We start from the raw sequence: 21,578 nt of genomic DNA on the forward strand, positions 1-21,578 counted from the left end.
GAGTACCGATCTCCTCACGCAAGGCATTGACCTCATCACGTAACTCCCTTGACTCATCCCGTTGAGGTGGAGGTGGAGAACAGGGAGATAGGAGTCGTGGCATCTTTGCCGGTCGCCTATCATGAGGTGATGGTGGAGAAGAGGCTCGATGATGTGACGGGATAGGTGATGGCTCTCGTTCTAGAGATGTATAGTCGGGTCGATCGGGTGATGGCTCTAGGTGAGGTGATGGCTCTCGAATTGGAGGAAGTGGATGCTGCTCATCATCCGTGCCATCAAAAAAATTCTGACTAGCTTGCCACCAATCAGTGGCAAGCTCTTCCTCCGTGGGTGTCAGTCTTTGTAATGGAATGTTGGCCTCCTAAAATATAAAAACTCAAACAAAGTTAAACGTCTACTATTAATAACTTGTTTATATATTATATGAAAGTATTTGTGTTAACTTACATTATTTATTGTGGCATATGATATTAAGTCTTCCCAATCCAACAGAGTTTTCCTCTTCCAGGAAATAGCCCTGGGAATATCATTTGACGTTTTTATTGCATATGTACGCATGCTGGGGAAAGCCTCGAATATCCAAATCTACAAACAATATAATAACAAAATTAGTAATTGTTAAATAATTAATTATAATTTTAGAAACATTATATAGAAATTCTTACCTTAAAGGCCCAAACAAAGCCTGACAAAGTGTATTTGGACCCATCGCCCCGCAAACTTTTGCGGTCATCAAAGGCAGACGACAACTTAGTCCAGGTAGCTTTCCATATATACGAACCCCACGGAAACAGATTCCATGCATTCAGGTCCTCTACCAATATTATTAGCTCCCGATGAATAGGTTGTCTGGCCTCTCTGCCTAAAAAGCCGGCATACACAAGTAGTAGAAGGCATACTCGGACAACATCGACGTCTTCCATCCGAGTGAAACCAGCTTTCTTATTAAATAATTTCTTCAGGTCGTCGACATGTAGGTTCGGCTTCTCCATTGACTCATCCGGAAAAACCCGGATAACCATGATGGGCGGGCGATATGACGAGTGTACCGGCCTACATCATCGTGTCCGAATCGTAGACCAGTGATTAAGCAGAACTCCTTCCGCCCAAAGCAAGTATACGCTGGTGGAAAATGAAACCATATCTCTTCCTCACCACGTTGTATACTGTCGGGTAGATTTGATGTCATGGTCTGAAGCCACAAATGGGTCAAATTAGCATCTCCACCCGGATGCTGTACTCTCAGCCATGGCCCGAAGCAGGTTTCCTCAAACAATTGTCTTTGAGCAGGTGAAAGCTTCTTTGCAATTGTAGTGGCCAGGCTGACTTTATTTCTCAAGGTCAATTGAGCCGAAAAAAATTTCTACAAAAACAATAAACATACCAAGTTAGATATACCAAAAACTACACTGTGAAGATATACCAAAAACAATAAACATAAAAAGTAGTAGTTTATTCTTGAAACTAAAATTTGCAACAAGTTTTGTCTTTTGGTTGAAATGAAAATCGCAACGAGAGAATCGCAACGCGAGATGACAATCGCAACGAGAGAATCGCAACGCGAAATGAAAATCGCAACGAGAGAATCGCAACGCGAAATGAAAATCGCAATGCGATTTTGGTTTCGCGTTGCGATTCTCTCGTTGCGATTTTCATTTCGCGTTGCGATTCTCTCGTTGCGACAGTCATTCTCTCGTTGCGATTTTCATTTATCTCGTTGCGACTCTTCTGCAAATTGAAACTTGAATGGATTGCATTACTTCAACCAAAGACAGAACAAAGACAAAGACAAATACTAACTTGAAAATCGCAACGAGAGAATAGCAACGCGAAATGAAAATCGCAACGACAGAATCGTAACGCGAAATGAATCTAAGTGAAATGGTTAATCTATTATTGAAATGACCAGTAAACTTATCATCAGTTTCAATATGAAAAACCTACAATAATGCAAACATTTCAAAATAAAAATAATTAAAAAAACTAACCCTCGGAGGTTGATTTTCCATTTCTGAATATTGTGAGGGATTTCTGACCGTGAATGGTTGTGAGGGATTTCGCCGGAGATGGGACGGAAATCTTCGGAGATGGGGACGGATTTCTTCGCCGTAGAGAGTGAGAGATGGAGATGGGACTGAGTTGTGATTTTAGGTTTTAGGTTATGAGTTGCGATTACGGATTTTGTCTTAATATTCTTTTTGTAATTTGAAAATAAAATACGCGTAGCGATTATAATGGCGCTTTAAATATCGCGTTGCGATTTACGGATACGCGTTGCGATTTTATGTATTATCGTTGCGATTTACGGATACGCGTTGCGATATACGGATACGCATTGCGATTTACCCATACGCGTTGCGATTTACGGATACACGTTGCGATTTACGGATACGCGTTGCGATTTATGTGTTCGCGTTGCGATTTTCATATTCGCGTTGCGATTATGAAAAATCGCAATGCGAATTTGTACTATCGCATCGCGATTTTCAAGAATCGCGTTGCGATTTTGGAAACTGATTTGCGATTCTGGAAACTGATTTGCGATTCTGGGGATCGCGTTGCGATTTTTATTTCGCGTTGCGATTTTGTTGGTCATTTTGACAAATCCAAAAAAAGTTGGTTAAAATCGTATATTATAACTTTTTTTTGGTCACTGAGGCGATTTTCTCTATTTATTATTGCCATCAAGTCCACAGATCCCATGACATTAGGAACTGGTCCATTAATATTTTCATAATTGTAACTTCTATCGAAAATATCCCGAACTTTTGGCGATTGAAAGTAAAAAAGATGTTAAATTCAGGGATTATTTTGAAAGTTTTATGAAGTTAGAGGATTAAAAATCGTATTATCCCTGTTATATTATAAAACATTTACTCGACTAGACTTTAACTCATAATAAATGTAAAGTGAAAAATGAATAAGAAGGATTCATGCTACCGCACACCATTATAGAAAAAGCAACAAGAAAACCAGAGCCGGTCCCCCAATCAATTGCCACCACCTGTCTTAGTTAGGGAAAAAGAAGGACCAATTCTTTATTTATTTTAATAATAATACTACAGTAATAAACTTCGAAAACCCTAGGTACCTCATCAAATTTATATTGAAATAAAAGTACATCTCTCATCATACAAATCTGACGGTCGATATTACTTTCATATTTTTCCCAAGCAGTACCAGTAGCACCAATGAAAAGAAAAATAGGGAAAATATATTTTCAAAAATTAATTTACTAAAAGGGCGCATTTTAGCAAAACCGATAGCTGTCGGGGCTGCTCATGTTAGAAGCTGGTGGGATCTCGAAATGCCAAAGCCTCCCCACGCTCTTCACCAAGTACTTCCTGCACAAGAACTCCTCTGCGAATACCTTCTCCACTCGCCGATTAACATCGTGCAAGAACACATGCGTCACGCCCGACCCTTTCCTGTTCCTCGCCATCACCGCCGCTGAGAATATCGCCGCCATCCTCCCCGGCGCCTCCGGGTACCATCCACGCGGCGCATCGATCATTATCAGATCCCACTCGGTATCGTAATACTCATCGGGAAACCCCGTCAAGGCAAGCCTGCACTTTTCGTTTCCGCGCAAGTAAGCTTTCGAAGGGTAACAGCTCGGCTCCGACCGGTAATGGGCCAGCAGATCGTCGGCCTCCTTGAGCTGCGTACGGTACTTCACGGCGTGCGCGTGGAGGCTTGGCGCGTCTTTGAGCACAGTCTGGACCCATTTCTGGTCCTCTTCCAGGAATATAGTATTGCCATTGGGATTGAGTGCAGTCCACATGAGTGAGTCGTAGCCGAGTCCAAAGACGAGGAAATTGCAAGGAGATCGTTTCTTGAGCACGTCGAAGGTTACGGAGATCTCTTGGAAGTTCTGTTGGGGGACGATCTGTGACGTGGCGTAGTGGATGATGGCTTGGAGTTGAATCGGCGTCGCGGAGTACTTGTCAACGGCCATGGATCTGGTTTTGGCGAGCGAACAAAGAATAGAGTAATCGGCGGTTTTTACGAAGCTGGAGATAACTATAGAACCGGCGATGAAGCCAGCGATGGCAAGAGGGACGATCCACCTTTTATCGGCGAAGAAATGCCTACTCTTGACGGTCTCTTCTCTTTTCATTTTGTTTCACTGTTTGGTAATATGGTTGCTCTAATGGCTTTACTTTTGTTATATTGAAGTGGAGCGGTGGATATTTAAAGAAGAAACGCGTTTCTGCTTTGAAAAAACAAAAGAATTTTCTTCATTTTCTCTCTCATTCTTCAAAGTGGAAAATACTAAAGTTCGTTTGGTTGAAAATTCAAAATGGATATTTTCGAAATTGAAAATAAGCATATAAAGTTATTTTTCAAGTTTTTAGTATTAATAATTATTTTTAAAATATTTATAATTATTTAAATATTTTTAGGTATTTTATCTTAAAATAAAATTTTTACGGTCAAAGTGCTCTGAAATGAATAAGAATTCAAAATAATTATTTTATTTAAAGTTAAGAATTAATTTCATCATTGTATATTTTTTTAATCTATTTATCATACTTTCAAGAGATAAAATTATTAGGGCTATTCAAGTTTGATTTTAACCGAATTAATCGATCTAATAAAAAAATTGGTTAATCGGTCAGTTAATTTTTTTGTTCGGTCTATTAAAGGTTAAGAATTTTTTCAAACTTCGTTTATTGGTTAATTCAGTTCGAAATCGGTTAATTAACCAAATTTTTAAATATTTAATATATCATCTATTATTCATATATTATTTAGCCTTAGGAGTGTTTAAATTTCAGTTTTAACCGAATTAACTGAAAATATTAAATTTAAATATATAATATATATTATTTATAAATTTTGGTTAATTACATTAATCGTCCAATTAACTGAACTTTATCCAGTTCGGTTAAATTTTTTTTAAATATTTTGATTCGATTAACAATTAAAAAATCGATTAACAATATTTTGATAGTTCAATTCAGCCAATTAATCCAACTAATCGATTGAACACTCCTAATAATTACATATTCAATCTTCGATATTGACATATACTTTCATTTGGTTTTAATCCTAATCAATTATATGAACTTAGTATATCTTTTATATGTATATGTTTATAACAATTGAACACGAACCAATTAATTGAATAATTATTATTATTAGAGGTCACAAATTCCGGGACCAACGTAATGTCCAAAATACTGATATAGGGACTATATTGAAATGATTCAAAAATATTGGGATTTATTCTATTAATTATGAAAGATGAGAATGGTTAGGATTAATGGTTAAGACTAAATTGTGACTATGAATTATTAAGAGGACATTTTGATCTTTTATATGAAAGAGAATTTAAAGGTATTTTTAAATTGGTATAAAAAAATAAGGGAAAAGGGGATTAGGTTGTAAAAGCTTTCTTTCTTATTCTTCTTCTTCTTCTTCTTCTCCCCGTAGAAGAATTCTCTCATAAGCTTAAAGGTAAGTTTTCAATATAATGGTTTATTCCTTCAATTTTTGCTAGTTAATGAATCCTTGTATATGATGGAAGCTTAATGAAGGTTTAGATGAGATTAAAACATGGAGATAAAGGAAATAAAAGAGATTTTAGAAAATGGGTTTTATAATGATATGTTAATATATGAAGGTTTGTTGAGGTTTGTTGGTAAAATTGATTTTTCATTAAGGTAAATGAAAGATTAGAAGCATTGGTTGAGTGAAATAACAAGTTAGAAATTGTGGTGTGATTCTTAGAATCAAATGCTCTTAAGGAATATTAGATGTTTTAAGTGTCTAAATGAAGGAAAGGAAGTAGGGTTAAGTAGGGAAGGGTTATATAGTATTGTTAAGGGAAAATGAGAGGAAAATTGGCCAATTTTGGGTAAATTTCGGGTTGAAAACTGGAAAATCTGGGCAGGGGTATCGGTACCGATAGAATAGTACCGATACCATAGGCAAAAATTAGGCTAAATCATCTGAGAAGTATCGATACTGATTCAATTAATATCGGTACCAAACAACGAGGTATCGATATCATGGTGAGGGTGTCGATACCGGATAACATCGAACCTAATTTTGGTATCGATCCCATATAGGGGTATCAGTACCATAGTATAGTGGTATCGATACCATGGTAAGGGTATCGATAATGGGCCACATCGAATCTAATTTTGGTATTGATACTGATAGGGGGTATCGATACTAAAGTAGGGTAGTATCGATACCATGGTAAGGATATCGATACTGAAGTGCCAGAAATTTTAAGTTGGGCTGATATTGTTGTAGAAAAGTTAATAATAAGTATTTTGATTAATGTTTAAGTTACAATTGTTAGGAAATACACTAACAATTGATATTATGCATGTATTTAATAAATGTGGGATAGATCAAAATCAAGCTTCCGAAACGAGTAAGGCGACAGGCAATGGTAAAGTTCAGGAGTAATCTTCCTTACTTTTGGACACTTAGCGAGGAAGCCAAGTGAGTATATTTTATTGAGTACATCTTATTGTATGCAATCTGGATGAAAATGATTAACAATTATTTAATATAAATTGTTTAATTGTTAATATATGTTTTACTGTAATTACTATGTTTTATTGAATATATGAAAATAATATTGTGTACGAGTTCAAGTATGAAAATACAAATGCATATGAGTGCATTATTGACATAAAAAGATGCCATAGTTGAAATGTATATGAGTACATTATCAACAAAAATGTATACTATGGTTGAAATGTATATGAGTACATTATCAACAGAAAAGTATGCTAGAGTTGAAATGCATATGGGTGCATTATCAACAGAAATGTATGCTAGAGTTGAAATACATATGGGTTCATTATCAACAGAAGAGCATGCTAGAGTTGAAATGTATATGGGTACATTATCAACAGAAAACTATACTATGGTTAAAATGTATATAGGTACATTATCAACAGAAAAATATACTATATTTGAAATGCATATGGGTGCATTATCAACAAAAAAGATGTTATAGATTAAAGTGTATAATGGTGTATTATAAACATAAATGGAGGTTACGAATGAAAAGAAATAATCATGACAAAGGATTAAGATAAATGGATAATGAAATATGTACGAATACTCAAAGGTTGTTTATTATTTTATGACTCACTAAGATATACTTAATGTGTGTATTTCCACACATAGGTAGTAGCAGAATTAATCAAGTAAGGAGTGAAGCCGTAGCAACAGATATCATTCACTAAGGTTGACTTACCAGTAACAGTAGGACGGTAGTAATTTTTTTGTAAACTTGTTGGCATGTAATTAAATTTAACATAACATTTTGTGATGTGTTTTAATGAATACTTATTTATTATGTTTATTTATGTGGAAATTAAGTTTGCAACAAAATTTTTAAAGACTTTACAAAATTAGTAAACTGTTTTTAAAGTAATGATTCCGAATCTTTAAAACAAATACTACATTATAATAACTTCAGTTTAATAAAAAAATTATCACAATAAATATTTAAAATAATCGATGAAAACAATCATTTTCTATCTATTCTTGTTTATAACTTTCATCGAAGCAGATCACGATTAAAATATGATAATGTTAGTTTGTTTATAAGTAATCATAATTATATGCATTTTTATTTAAGTGTTGATTGTCATATTTTCAAGAGAAATACTATACTCATGTTATTAGTTTACTCTTGTTTTTTAGACTGTTTAAATTTTTTATTTTTTTATCTAATAAATTTAGTGATTATTATTAGTTTAAAAAGAAAACAAAAATGTTCAACTTAAATTAATAATGTTAGAGAATTTTATAAAATTATTAAATTAAAAAGTGGACATCTTATAAAAATAAGTATAACGTTTTTAAATATATTTTATTTTAAAATAATTTGTATAATTAAGATAAAATGAATGAATGTATAATATCAAGGGTTAAATTCATAATTATAACATTCAAAAGTAGGATAATTTGATAATTAATCAAAAAATAATAATCTGATAAAAATTAAACTTTTTATTATTCTCTATTGCTTACTTTTGAATTTGACAATTCCTTTTATTTTGAGATAATTTAAGGGTCGGTTTGGTTCTAGAAAATATTTTATGTTTTTTTTTATTTTCAAAAAATAGTTTTTATTTTTCATTTTTTAAAAATTAGAAAACATGTTTGGTTAATATAAATGAAAACTTGATTTCAAGAAAAAAAAGTTAAAATATAGTTGATACCTATTTTTTAAATAGAGATGAACGAATAGTTATTAAATAATTATATTAAAATATAATCATTAAAATGTATTATATAAATTTAATATGTGAGTTATACAAATATAAAACAAAAACGTTGATAAGAAATTTTGCAACACAATAATAAGAATATAAACATCAATTAAATTTAAAAAAACACACACAAAAATATTTGTGCAAACAATATCACAATAAAGTGTAATTAAAATAAAAATATGTTTAACGGTATTAAGGCCCTCAAACTTTTGGGGAAAAATTGTGTAGCCCTTGAACATTTTTACACTCAATGTGACCCTTAAATTATATAAAATAAAATTTACGAATGGTCATTAATTTTATAAAATAAAATTTATGAATGGTCATTAAATTATGTTAAAACAATCTTTTAGACACTAAACTTTTGAAAATCATAAAAAATACTAATGAATTTTAGGAAAATTTGGGAAATAATGATATAAAATTAAATAATAATAATAAAAAAATATATTTTATAAGTATATCAAAATTAATATTATAAATTTTCAATTAATAAAATCTTCAAAAATCAAAATACTATAAAATGCAAATTCAAAATTTCATAAATATATAAAATGTTAAAATAATTCTCAAAATAACAAATTCTCAAAAAATTATAAAATATATTTAATTTCAAGAGTTAAATTACAGATAAAAATAAAAGTTAAGAGTTGAAAGATTCAATAAGTCAATAACTAATAAAAACATAGTAAATTATATATTTAGTTACCCAATTATTATGTAATTTTGTTAGATCACCCGTTTTTTAAATCATCTTATGTTTTTGTTATGTTTGATTATCCGTCATTAAAAATATTAATGATGATGTTGATGTGTCACCATAAAATAATGTCACATCATCATTGAAAAGATAAAAAATTATCATATCAATAATTTTGTTTATATTTTAGTGATAGATGAGCAAAACGAAAAAAGTATTAATTTTAGGAATGATGTTGAAAAAGTGTATAATTTGGTAGATAAAACATAACCACAAAAATAATTGGATTATTGAATAAGAGGAGACTCTACGGAACGATAGTCTAATTTGAGGCTAAAAAAGACAAAGAATAGACACAAACAAAAATATTATATAAAATAAAACATTTTAAATTGTGTGCAACTTAAAATATTAACTTTATTAAAAAGAATAAGTCAATAACATTTTTTTTTGTGAGTTTCGACTGAAGTTTGGTGGCCATAGATTTTGACCTCTGGTTTCCATCGAGAAGAAAGGGAGAGAAGTGGAGAGCTTGAGCGGTTGAGGTGTTTAGTTTTAGTAAATTAACTTAGGTTTTTTTTAGTTAGGTTATATATTAACTTTTTTTTTTGGTAAATTAGGGTCCAGTCACTATAATCTTATGGATAAATTAGCCTTAGATCTTCCTAGGTTTAGTGCTTATTTATACGGTATTAATGTTTGAGATGTTAATATATTTGTATTTCAGTTTGAGATGTTTCGTTTTCATTTTTTTTATTTCAGTCACATTTGTGCATCACATGTTAATATATATACGATATTAATGTGTTGGAGACGTCTAACTTTTTCGCATTATTATTATGAATTATAATTTTCTTATTTATTTATAATTTTTAATGTTATTTATGAATGTTTTATTTATGCTTTTTATCTTAATATTTATTAGAAATGTATATGTTTTATTTTATATTTATAAAATTAATATTATAATAGTTAAAATATTATGAATAAAATAGAGTTGATGGTAATGTAGAAATAATACTAAAGATGAATTACTGTTTTATCTTTAGAGTAGATATAAAAATGTTACAGAGTAGATATAGTCTTAGTGGTTTACTCTAAAAACAATTATTAAAAAGAAGGGAAAAAAAAGGAAAAAGTAATTTCAAGGTTCCTAGGGAGTGGCAAAGTATGCGTATTACCGCCGGACATTTGTCTGATTATTTTGAAAAATCTATTTTGTTGTATCGCAACGTAGCATTTGATGAAAGTATTTGTGGGCCCACAACTTTGATTATCTCCATGTCTCGTATTATTTGTTGTCTTGTTTTAGCTCGTCTCACGAATTGGCGGGATTGAAATATTATAACTAAATGTATATATAGATTTAAAATATTTAATAAATTATTATATCGACACATGTCAGAATTTCTTCAATGAGGTGTAATTATCTGATCGGATAATTAAATTTATTAAATAAATTAAAATTAATATAAAATTTATAAAATATGTAAATATTGAAGATCAAATAAATAATTATAATTTTTTTAAACAATTACTCCATCCCTTAATCATAAAGGATTTGATTGAAGTATTTAAATAATTAGGTGATATGATTGATAAAATCTAAATATTGATAATTAAAGTAAAATAGGACAATAATTAAGTGGTCATACTAATAATTTACTAAAAAAATTGTTGAAAAGTAACCTTATAATGTAAATATAATGTGTAAGCTAAGTGATCTTAATTGTTAAAAGGATGACTGTTATCTCTAAAGGTTTTTAGTTCAAACACATCGTCCTAATATTTTTTATTTAAATGATTAAGAGTATTTTAAATAAAGGTAAAATACAAAAATGATCCCTTGATTATATGATATTATTTTTTTGAGTCCCATGACTATTAAAATTTATGAAATGGTCCATTGACTATATGAAATTGTTTTGTTGAGTCCATTGACTATTAAAAGTTACAAAATGATCACCAACTATTCATATATTCCAAACTCATCATTTTATATTAAAAATTTAACTACAATTTGAGATGAACGTTAAGATGTTGATTGTGATTAATAAATATGATCCCAAAATCTCAAACAACTATTATATCTCAGTCAATAGGTTAACATCTAGATAAGACTATCATCAATTTCTAATCGAAAAATACGAGTTTAAAAAACATGAATAATTAAGTGATAATTTTATAATTTTTAATAATCGAGAAATTTAATAAAATATTATTATATAGTCTACTATTATAATATATTCAATTAGTCTGTCCGTTAGTTTCTCACCGCCCTTTAATCGCAGGTAGGGTCAATTCCCCTTCCCCCTCTCCTCTTTTGAATCTTAGAACCTAAAGAGTCATTATCTCCCACTATCGCCTCCTCCTCCTCAATGTCTCAGGTAATTATCCCTTCCAATTCTCTCAATTTCCTCTCGTTATTGATTTCTGCTTCCAGCTTTAATAGATCTAATGATAGAATTATCTTATTACCAATTCCCCATTGTGAAACTAGGTTTTTCTTTTTACTTTTTCATATCGTTTCTTTTTATTGCTCAATTCTCCAATTATTATTGGTAAATGGAATTAAATTTCGTAATGATTGTTTACTATTGATTTATGAACATCTTTACGGTGATTAACTTGGGTTCAGGTTGATAATAGAAACTCTTTTTCAGCGAAGCGTGCTAGAACCGATGGTACGTCTATTGATTCTCAATTTATTTTGTCTAATTTTTTATGTTTAAATTTTGAAAATGTTGGAATTTTATGGTTTAATTTGTAGGTAGTCGTAGGGAAGATGATTGGACATGCCCTAGTTGTGGGAATGTTAATTTTTCATTTAGAACTACTTGCAATATGCGCAGTTGCACTCAAACCAGACCATCTGTTCATAATTCAGTAAGTCTTTATGCTTATTACCCAATGTTGGCGTTCAAAATATTCCTGAGTTTTGGCTTATAGGTTTTGACTTATAATTTTTGGATTGAAATTGGTTTTTACTATTAACTGATGTTCAGTTTGAAATTGTTTTTAACAGTATTAGTAATAGAAGAGCAGATTCTTAGAAATGTATGCTTTGACAAGTTATTTTTAAAGAATTTAATACTTGTTTCTCAGCTGATTTAGCTGACTTAAAGGAAAAAGACCAGAGTATAGTTTAGTCCCTCTAAATCCATTTTTTGGGAGAGAAGACTGTTGGTCATAAAATCATAGACTGTTGGTGAATTTTCCGCAGAAATCTGCAGGCAAGCCTCTCCAAGCACCACAAAGTTACTCGTCATCTGCTCCTTATGTAGGTTCTAGACCACCATCTTCAGTGTATCTGGGTGTACCACCATATGGTTCTTCCCTCTTCAATAGTTCCTCTGTTCCTCCTTATGAAGCTCATTTTTCTGGAGGACCGGCTTATCATTACAATTATGGCAGTCGTCTTTCTGGTGGCAGTCCCTACCAGCAGCTGCATTCGCCTGCTGGACCACCCTCTTATTCTAGTGGGCCAATGATAGGGAATGGTATTGGTAACCTGCCTTGCATTGCAGTTTATAGTTGTGATTGCTTTTCCTGCTTTATTGTGTTTTCCCATTTATACACTTGGAAGCTAAAATGTTGACCAAGTACACGCATCGATCATAATTGCTTGTCTGCAACCCAATCACCCACATGCATATTTGATTGACCTTAAGCATTATACTTGTTTCATTTTAGAAAGGTGTTTCTTTTCTTTTAATTTTATAAAAAATTCCAGGTGGAATGTATGGCTTGCCCCCTTTGATGGACCGGTATGGCCTGGGATTTCCAATGGCCCCTCCTCCAATGGTATGTTGAGATGTTTATTGCTGATTTGGGGCCATTCTATATTAGAAATGTGAAACTGATATTGCAAGCCTGATAATATGTTGCAACACTTCGCTGTGATGTAATTGAATGCTTTCTAGGCTGGGGATTTTGTACTTGATTTATTTAATGTATTGGCAGTTAACAATTCTGTATCAAGCTTGCATCCCATACTCTTTAGGTGTATTTTTGTTTAGAAGCATTCAGCTGAAGCATGGATCTCCGTTCTATAGGAGCACTCTAGATTGGTTCTGAAGCTTGAATATTCTACCATCTAATATTTTTTGAGTTTTGATGGGGCTAGAGTACCTTATACATGAGTTACTGTTTATGATATAATTACACTTTTAACCTACAGGGACCGAGGCCAGGATTTTTCCCAGATGATAAATTACACAAAAAAGGTGCAAGCATGCCACCTCTACTGTAATTTTTCAAAGAAGCAATTATCTGCGCATTACAGCAATCTTTTATGCGGTAATTTAATTCCTTTCTCTTTGATTCCTTGTCAGATGCTACACGTGATGATGATTGGAAATGCCCAAAATGTGGGAACATTAACTTCTCCTTCAGAACTGTCTGTAACATGCGGAAATGCAGTACACCTAAGCCTGGATCTCAGGTTTTTGCCCATTTATATATTTAATAATGATGCAATGTAGCTGCTCTTTGTTTGCCTTTGGTTATTTGAAAACTGAAAATACATGAAATTTTACATACTTTTTCTTTGATTATGAATCCATTTCTGATTTATGACAATTTTCTCTTGAAAATGCAGACTCCAAAATCAGAAAAAAGTTCAAGTAAGTTCTTTTAAATTTGGAAGCATCATGATGTCAATTTCACATGTTTGCAATTTGATGCATATGTATTTGGTGCTTTTCAGAACAAAAGATGCTGGAGGGAAGTTGGAAGTGTGAGAAATGTAGCAATATTAACTATCCATTTAGGACAAAGTGTAACAGACAAAATTGTGGGGCTGAGAAACCAGCCGAGTCAAAGAAGTCCCCCTCACCAAATGCAAATGAGGATGATCAGGTTCATGATTTGATGCATTTTCTTCTTCTTCTAGTTTCTTATTTGAAGTTATTGTTTCTGGTGAGCACATTTTTACACGTTAAGAATTCAATAAGCTTTCAATCCTTCAAACTGTTCGCAGTTAAAGGATTTTTCAGGTTACCTTACTGTATTTTGAACTATTGCTTCTTACTATAGTTTCTTGCCTTTCTATAGTAAAGAGATCTTGAAGTTTATTTTTATCTGAAGTTTCCTTTTGTCTTTCTTTCCATTGATTTGCAATTGTCTAATGTTCCAGTGAGTACTAGGACATGTTTGAGGGTTGAGAAGGTCCAAAGTTATCATCCACCATTGCTCAATATGGGTCTGAAAGTCAGTTTTGTCATCCTCATTTTGCAGCGATTGTCAAGTTACTCTTCCTTCTCATGATCAGTGTCCAGTTTTTGTATTAGTGCTATGGTACTTGTGGTCTTTATGGATCGTTGCTGAATTATGTGCTAGCCATCTTAATCCGAAAAATGTTTATAGGTTGGCTCAGGTTTCTGTTAGGTTGGTTTTGTATTTTACAATCAGCTCAGCTATTCTAGTGAGCATGTTACTGTGAACTTAGATATATTCATAGTGGGTAAAGACACTGCAAATTGTGCATTTCTCAGTTTCATTCAGTTCCTCTGTCTGTGTTGGGTTGTCGTTGTGTTGACCAAAATCTCCTATTTGAAGCATAGAAGTACTCAACTTCCAATATGTAATTAGATCTATCATCTTATAGTGCTAGGAGTAGGAAATTTTCAGTGTTTTTGCACTCAACAATAAGATGTGGTGGCCAAGTTTGTATTATGTTTTTTTCTTGTGACATAAACATTGGTGTATTTCATTAGATCTCTGAGAGATTACATGAATCCATTAAAATAATATCATTCTAGGTGTTATTGGCCACATTGTCTCCAGTTTTGCACCATTATAGGTTGAGCTTAGTTTCCTGTTGGTACATTATAAATTACGTGTTAAAGATACCGAAATGAACTGCTATATGCAGTATGCATTCTTCCCTCGTCATTGGAAGGTGGACGTTTGATCTTGAGAAGTCTTTGGTTTCTTGTCAGAGTTGGATGTTGCATTCAGTCCTGTTTTTAATGTTTCTTGTAGCCTTGAAATATTGGTCATTCATTTAAACTAATTCTGTTAACAATAATGTCAATGTTATCTTGATATTCTAATAGGTATTTCTGTTTTGCAGTTGGCTGAGTTTCATGTTTTAAAGAAAAATATAATGTTTACTCGTTGCAAGTTAAAATTAGCAATGAGTGGGGTGTCACCATTGATCAATTAATGATTTTTTTTTAAGAAATGAACATATTATGATCATAACTGATCAAGATCTTGATGGGATGTATATTAAAGAACTGGAAAACTGTTGGTCAAAATTGATCAAACATCTTATTCTGCAGCCTACCAAGATCTTGATTAGTCATGTTCATAACATGTCCGTATCTCAGATAATTCACATTCGATTATTTCTTTCTCCCACCCAGCCTAAGAATATTCCTGTCTTCTCTTTTCAGTTTATTATTCCTCAAAACTGGTCAGTGGTGGCATCCCTAACATCGTGAATTTACCTTGTAACAATGTAAACATTTTTTTTTTTACAAAAACATTAAATTCAAATGATAGCAAAATAAAAAATCCATTAAAAATTTGAAATAACATTAATAATCTAGTCAGCGTGATTCGTTTGATTGGATTATTATTCTTAGTTGCATAAAATTGTTTAGTCGAATGCATGGGGATTTAGAGCAAGCTTTTGCTTATACAGAAAATAAAGAGAGACTTTCGGAAGTGATTTTGTTGAATTCTCTTTCGCATCTTTAGATAACTTTGGGGTATTAAGAGTTGTTGACGTTTTACCGGTATTCTTAGCGTCTTTGTCAAATTTGAGCAAATCATAAATCTAGGGCCAGATTTCGGAGCCAATTTCAACTTCACATTGAAGGGCATTGGACTCGAGACAGCACAAGTTCAACTTCACAACGAAGGGACGGCTGACTGTCAACAAAACAATTTCCCAGTTCCAGAACCAACTTCAACTTCACGACAGAAGATATTGGACTCGGAACAGCAGGACCTGCATCGGATTTCAACTTCACGACGAAGGATATCCAATTCTCAGGCTCAACTTCACGACGAAGGGGCCCTATACGATTTCAAATTCACGAACAGATGGACACAACTTCATCTGTAACACCACAACACCAAAGTCTTCAAGACGAGTTTCAGCTTCACAACGAAGTATCTTTGGCTAGAAGATAATCCATGAGCTACTTCCAGTACTCTGAGTTCGATTTCAACTTCACGACGAAGGATTTTAGGCTCAGAATTTTCCAATTTTGACTCAATCTCACGACAAGGGGGTCATTTCATATTGACAAATCATTTCAAGATGGATTCGACTTCGCGACGGAGGAGCCATCCGCAACTCAATTCGACATGGAGTTATTCTTCGACTCCACTGAACGAAAATTTGTGTCTTTATCTTTGTCCTATTTTTCGTTCCACGAAAAAGGACAAAGAGGGGCAGCTGTAGACACCTATTTTCTTAAAAGATATAACTAGCAAGAGTTTCTCTCCTAAGGGGACTCTTCCACCACCATATCTTTTAAATCAACAACTACACCAACAAATGTGCAACAACCGGGCAAGGAGTCTAGTTACATTAGGATTCTATTGTTGATAGGATTCTAAGAATAATTAGTTTTTTCACTATAAATACATGTAATCCTCCCCATTTGTAAGACACGGATGGTGATACGAAATACAAGCAGAAATTACGAGCAATCTTAGAGTGAAATTAGAGTTTTTTTTTTCCTGCAAATTTTCGAAGAGAAATACAAGGTAAATATAGTATCTTTTTCGAGTTTATGCTTGCATGCGTGTGTCTTGTTACATTTTGTATTCGAAAAACATCAAAGAAAACGATTTTTTTTTTTGCCGATGAACACGGGCATTTTTCGGGATCTAGCCCCCGAGGCTTCTTTTCTTGAGAAAATACTTTTTTGATTTTCGGAATGGGTGTGAAAAAGGGATAATCTCACTCTTGGTCCCCTCTGTTTTTTAAAGTATTTAATTGCCCCCCAAAATCAATGTTTTCTCTTCAAAATTGGACCTTCACGTTTCGATTCTTTCGATTTAGTCACTTTTTAAAATCCAACTTTTTTCCCTCATTTTATTTATTGTATATTTTTTATTATTTATTTACTTTCACGTTATATATACACATTTTTTTATGTTTACTATTATTTTATTATTATTATTTCTCATATATATATATATTCTTTTTTATTTATTTTGTCTTCCTAGTGTTTATTTACACATGTATATATTTTTTTCTTTTCTTACCTTTATTTATTTTATTAATATAATATTAGTATATATATATATATATATATATATATATATATATATATATATATATATATATATATATATATATATATATATATATTTAAGTATACTTTTCTTTTCATTTACAATATTTCTCTATTTTTGTTTCGAATTATTTATATTATATTAAATTTTTTCTTATATATATATATATATATATATATATATATATATATATTATGTCATTATTTATGTATAAGTAGAGATGTATTATTATTATTATTTAGTTACTACGTATATTTTTTGTTATTATATTTTGTTCTATATGTTTCTATATATATTTCTTATTTTTCTATTATTATTTTTAATTAATACTATGTACATATTCATTTTTGTTGTGTTTTATCTTTTTTTTTTATCTAACGTGTTTCTTGACTTTTCAAGGGTGTTTTTTTTCCAATCAATCAAGGGTAAGTAATTAGGATCGAAACTTTACTTTTTAATTTAACTTGTCATTTTTCTTAATTAAGACAAATGGAAATTACGTAGTACCGAAAGGGCGGTTCAAGGGTGCTAATCCTTCCTTGACCGTAACCGACTCCCGAGCCCGACATATTTCTGGTAAGACGCAGATCAGGTAAGAAATAGGGTATCCGATCAACCCATTTATTTTTAAATAAATGATCGGTGGCGACTCCAATCCACATTTTTCAAGTCGAAGCCCAATTCTGGGACCCAACCGAAAGACGGTTGCGACACATAGGTTGATATTTGTGAGCATTTGTATCGTAAATGAAATTTTAGTATATAGTGTTGATTTAAGATTCATGACTCATTCATGAGACCACTATTGTGGATGAATTTGAGATATTAAGAGTTTTTAGCGTGCTATTGATCTTAACTTTTTTGATTAATTTCATCATTTTTTATTGTGTAACGACTTAAATTTAAGTTAACATTTTATCATGTCTATCCATAAAATCTTTTGAAGGTTCTTAATCTACTACCTTCTTTAGCATTAGCATTCAAACAGGTTAACAATAATGCAACCCTCTAGGGCTTGTTTGTTTTATTGAAAACATTTTTTGAAAAATGTTATTCATAAAATTAATTATATAGTCTGGAAAATATTTCTGGAAAACGTTTCATGATTTTTAAAAGATAAATTAGTTTCTACTGGTTGATATTTTTTAAATTATTTATCACAAATATTAAATACAATAAATAATATTATTTATTATAATATTTAATATTATTGTCGAGTTATAATTTTAAAAAGATAAAATATCTATTTTAGATATAATATTATAAAATAAAATTAATTAGTCATGTTCACGTATGAAATTCATTGGTTTAAACTGTGATAAATTTATGAAATAATCATTATAGTTTGTTATATTTAAATATTTAAAAATTGTTCATTATTTTTTGTCATGTTATTATTCTAACGGTTAATGTCCTAATGATGGTTTTATAATTAAAGAGTCATGTTGATTAATATTTTAATTTAAGAGTTTAATTGAGTATAAATAATTAATAAAAATTATAGGTTAAATTGATTTCTTTAAAATTTTTGAATATTTTAGAAACTGTTAAACTTTAAATAAAATATGCATTTAAACTCGTGAATTTATTTGTATTATTGTTAATTTAGGGTGTTTTAAGTGGATCTAGAATCTATAACCTAAAAAAATGAGAGAACCGAGATGAATAACTTAATCAACCACATGTGATTGTCCTACTATTATTAAAATGTTAACAGTCGTACCATTTTCATGTATAAAGTGTAATAAAATAGAACCAATACAATCACTAGGCACTAAGAAACATATAATAATATAGTTTGATATTATTAATTATATTTTAGGAGAGTCCAAGCATTTTGCCCCCTCAACATCACAAGTCATAACAATGAGACAACTTTGAGTAAAAAATAAGGTTTATTTAGGAAAATGTTAAATTTAGGTGTTGGAAATGTTTTTGGTCATATTTTCAATCATCTTGTCTTTCAAAAGCCTTCTCATGATCTTCCCGGATGGTGATTTAGGAATGGTGTCCACAAATTGCATGACCCTCACTTTCTTGTAGTGTGCAACATTGGACGCCACATAGTCCATGATGTCCCTTTCGCTTTCTTTCGCATTCGGGTTCATCACGACACATGCCGCCGGGATTTCCCCTGCTTCTTCATCAGGCAACCTGCATCGATCGAAGTCAGTTCATGTGTTCGACACGAATATGATTCTATCTTTATGTCTCGAGAGTGTCGAGAAACATAGCTTATACTTACGGTACCACTGCTGCATCTTCGACCGAGGAATGAGTAAGAAGGATGGCCTCGAGCTCTGCCGGAGCTACCTGTGAAAGTATCAAACGAACTTAAAGATTTTAGTCAACTCAAGTGCTCTCATATATGCCAAATATGGCAAGAAAAATGCTGAAACCTTGAGCTTACTTGAAAGCCCTTGTACTTGATTAACTCTTTGATGCGATCCACAATGAAAATATCACCATCATCATCAATATAAGCAATGTCACCTGTATGCAGCCATCCATGCTCGTCGATGGTTCGATTAGTCTCCTCCGTGTTCTTATAGTAACCTTGCATAACACATTGGCTTCTAACACACAATTCACCCGGGGTATTCTTCGGAAGAGATCGACCAGTATCGGGATTGATGAACTTTAGCTCGAGGTTAGGAAGGATATACCCAACTGAGTTTTTCTTTGCCGTGTGATGACCTTTCATGGGATTTCCATGGGTGAGGGTGATGCAGCTATGCTCAGTTAGTCCATATGCCTAGTAGCAAACAGTATTAAACAGATATATACAAGTATATAGAAATTTAAAGTGATTCAAAAGGGGCGTTGATCTCACCTCTTGGACTTGAACACCGGGGAACTTGTTTTCGAATGAAGCAAGAAGCTCGGGAGCTAATGGAGCTGCTGCAGTCATTACAGCCCTTAGTTTGAGCTTACTGAGATCGAACTCATCGACTATGGGGTTCTTAACAAGGGCAAGAATTATCGGTGGCACGATGGGGGCGAATGTAACCTCATGCGTGATCAATGCATTGAGGAACGTCCGGAGATCAAACCTATTCATGACCACCACTTCCCCTTTGTTCCTAAGTGTGGCACAACAGATTCCGGTGATACCGTAAATGTGGAAGAATGGAATCAGGCCTAATGTGGTAACTTCGCCGACCATGTCCAGTCCGACGCTGAAGAGAGATGAGCATAGGTTAGCCACTAAGTTCCTGTGGGTTAGCATTACACCCTTTGAAATCCCTGTGGTGCCCGATGAGAATGGAAGGGCACATAGATCACTCTGGAGAATTTCTTCCTTAGTAAACCGAGTGCCTGTACCGGCACGATCCCCGGCTTCCAGCAGCTCGTCCCAATTCGTGGCGCCTTCAATACTCTCCTCACCTAGCACAACGACAGGTTGCTCCAGAACTTTCACCTGTAATCTCAAGTACAACATAATGTTTACCACTGTCAGATTTCATAGTTTTTTAAGGAGCCTGCAGGCATTTAATTTCATCACCTTTTCGTAGTTCGGACCATTCGTTACTATCAACTTAGCATTTGAAACATTAGCTTGTTTCATTATTTCCGACGGGTGTGACGCCGGGTTTGCACCCGAGAAAACACCTCCGGCAGCCATGATCCCGAGAGCAACAATGCCATACTCTGCAATATTCGGTAGTAATACCAGAACCACATGGCCTTTCCTAAGGCCAAGCGAGCTTAAGGCCTTTGCGAATCTTCGTGTGTCCCGAACCACTTCGCCGTACGTATATGATTTCCCTGACACTGCTTCCACGAATGCTACCTTGTCGGCATATAATTCGGCATCCTGGAGAACAAATTCCGGCAATGTCAAGTTATCCGGCACCGAAACCGGCGGGTATTTGCTAAGGAAAACATGTTCATTCTCATCTTCGGAGTGTTGCATCGGAGTAGGAGTTTCCATAGTTGATACAAGGAATTGCAGGGAATGAATTGAAAGACCAGTGGCCTGGCCTTTGCTTTATAATGGAATGTGAAATTGGTAACCTTGAAGGGTGCATGGGATTATAAATAAGTAAGAGAGAAACAAGTAGAATGTAAGAATATTGCAGTAATAAAGAAACATGAATTGTCTATCTTATCATTCATTGCATGTGAAGTACTCAACACTTACCCTCCAACAAATGTAGGTAATCTTGGAACAACACATTAATGCATGATTATTATTATATTTAGAAGAAAAAAAATATGTTTAAGCTTGGCTTGCACTTTGTGCATGTTTAATTGAGTTTTCTAGGTTATAGTTTAAATTAGAAAAGAAAAAAAAGTAAACAGAAATTTCACCCATCTTTTATTGTTTGGAAAATATTTATTTATTAATAAAAAATTAA

At 32.6% G+C, this 21,578-nt stretch overlaps 3 protein-coding genes across 5 annotated transcripts; 1 reads left to right on the forward strand and 2 right to left on the reverse strand.

Annotated features, from left to right (window-relative positions):
* Nucleotides 1-3,013: 3,013 nt before the first annotated feature.
* Nucleotides 3,014-4,158, reverse strand: LOC120149194 (probable methyltransferase At1g27930). The gene has a single exon (XM_039162075.1). The coding sequence runs from the start codon at nt 4,118-4,120 to the stop codon at nt 3,251-3,253; it is 870 nt and encodes a 289-aa protein (XP_039018006.1). The 5' UTR covers nt 4,121-4,158; the 3' UTR covers nt 3,014-3,250.
* Nucleotides 4,159-11,253: 7,095 nt separating this feature from the next.
* On the forward strand, nt 11,254-14,452 carry LOC120149184 (ranBP2-type zinc finger protein At1g67325-like). Of its 3 annotated transcripts, none has more exons than XM_039162065.1 (10): nt 11,254-11,342; nt 11,594-11,639; nt 11,726-11,841; nt 12,179-12,461; nt 12,689-12,759; nt 13,136-13,187; nt 13,290-13,399; nt 13,556-13,580; nt 13,664-13,815; nt 14,093-14,452. In XM_039162065.1, the coding sequence occupies exons 1-10, from the start codon at nt 11,334-11,336 to the stop codon at nt 14,093-14,095; spliced, it is 867 nt and encodes a 288-aa protein (XP_039017996.1). In that variant the 5' UTR covers nt 11,254-11,333; the 3' UTR covers nt 14,096-14,452. The 3 variants fall into 3 exon arrangements, with proteins under 3 accessions (XP_039017996.1, XP_039017998.1, XP_039017997.1); XM_039162067.1 differs by having other exon boundaries at nt 11,272-11,342; nt 12,179-12,455; nt 13,136-13,181; XM_039162066.1 differs by having other exon boundaries at nt 11,273-11,342; nt 13,136-13,181.
* Nucleotides 14,453-19,133: 4,681 nt separating this feature from the next.
* Nucleotides 19,134-21,220, reverse strand: LOC120149158 (4-coumarate--CoA ligase-like 1). Its single transcript, XM_039162046.1, has 5 exons — nt 20,723-21,220; nt 20,051-20,638; nt 19,628-19,972; nt 19,463-19,530; nt 19,134-19,371 (listed from the first exon to the last, which is right to left on the reverse strand). Exons 1-5 carry the CDS (start codon nt 21,149-21,151, stop codon nt 19,134-19,136), a joined length of 1,668 nt encoding a protein of 555 aa, XP_039017977.1. The 5' UTR covers nt 21,152-21,220.
* Between the last annotated feature and the right edge of the window lie 358 nt (nt 21,221-21,578).

Source organism: Hibiscus syriacus, unplaced genomic scaffold (assembly GCF_006381635.1).
Source record: "Hibiscus syriacus cultivar Baekdansim isolate YM2019G1 unplaced genomic scaffold, ASM638163v2 tig00110989_pilon, whole genome shotgun sequence".
Classification (NCBI taxonomy): domain Eukaryota; kingdom Viridiplantae; phylum Streptophyta; class Magnoliopsida; order Malvales; family Malvaceae; genus Hibiscus; species Hibiscus syriacus.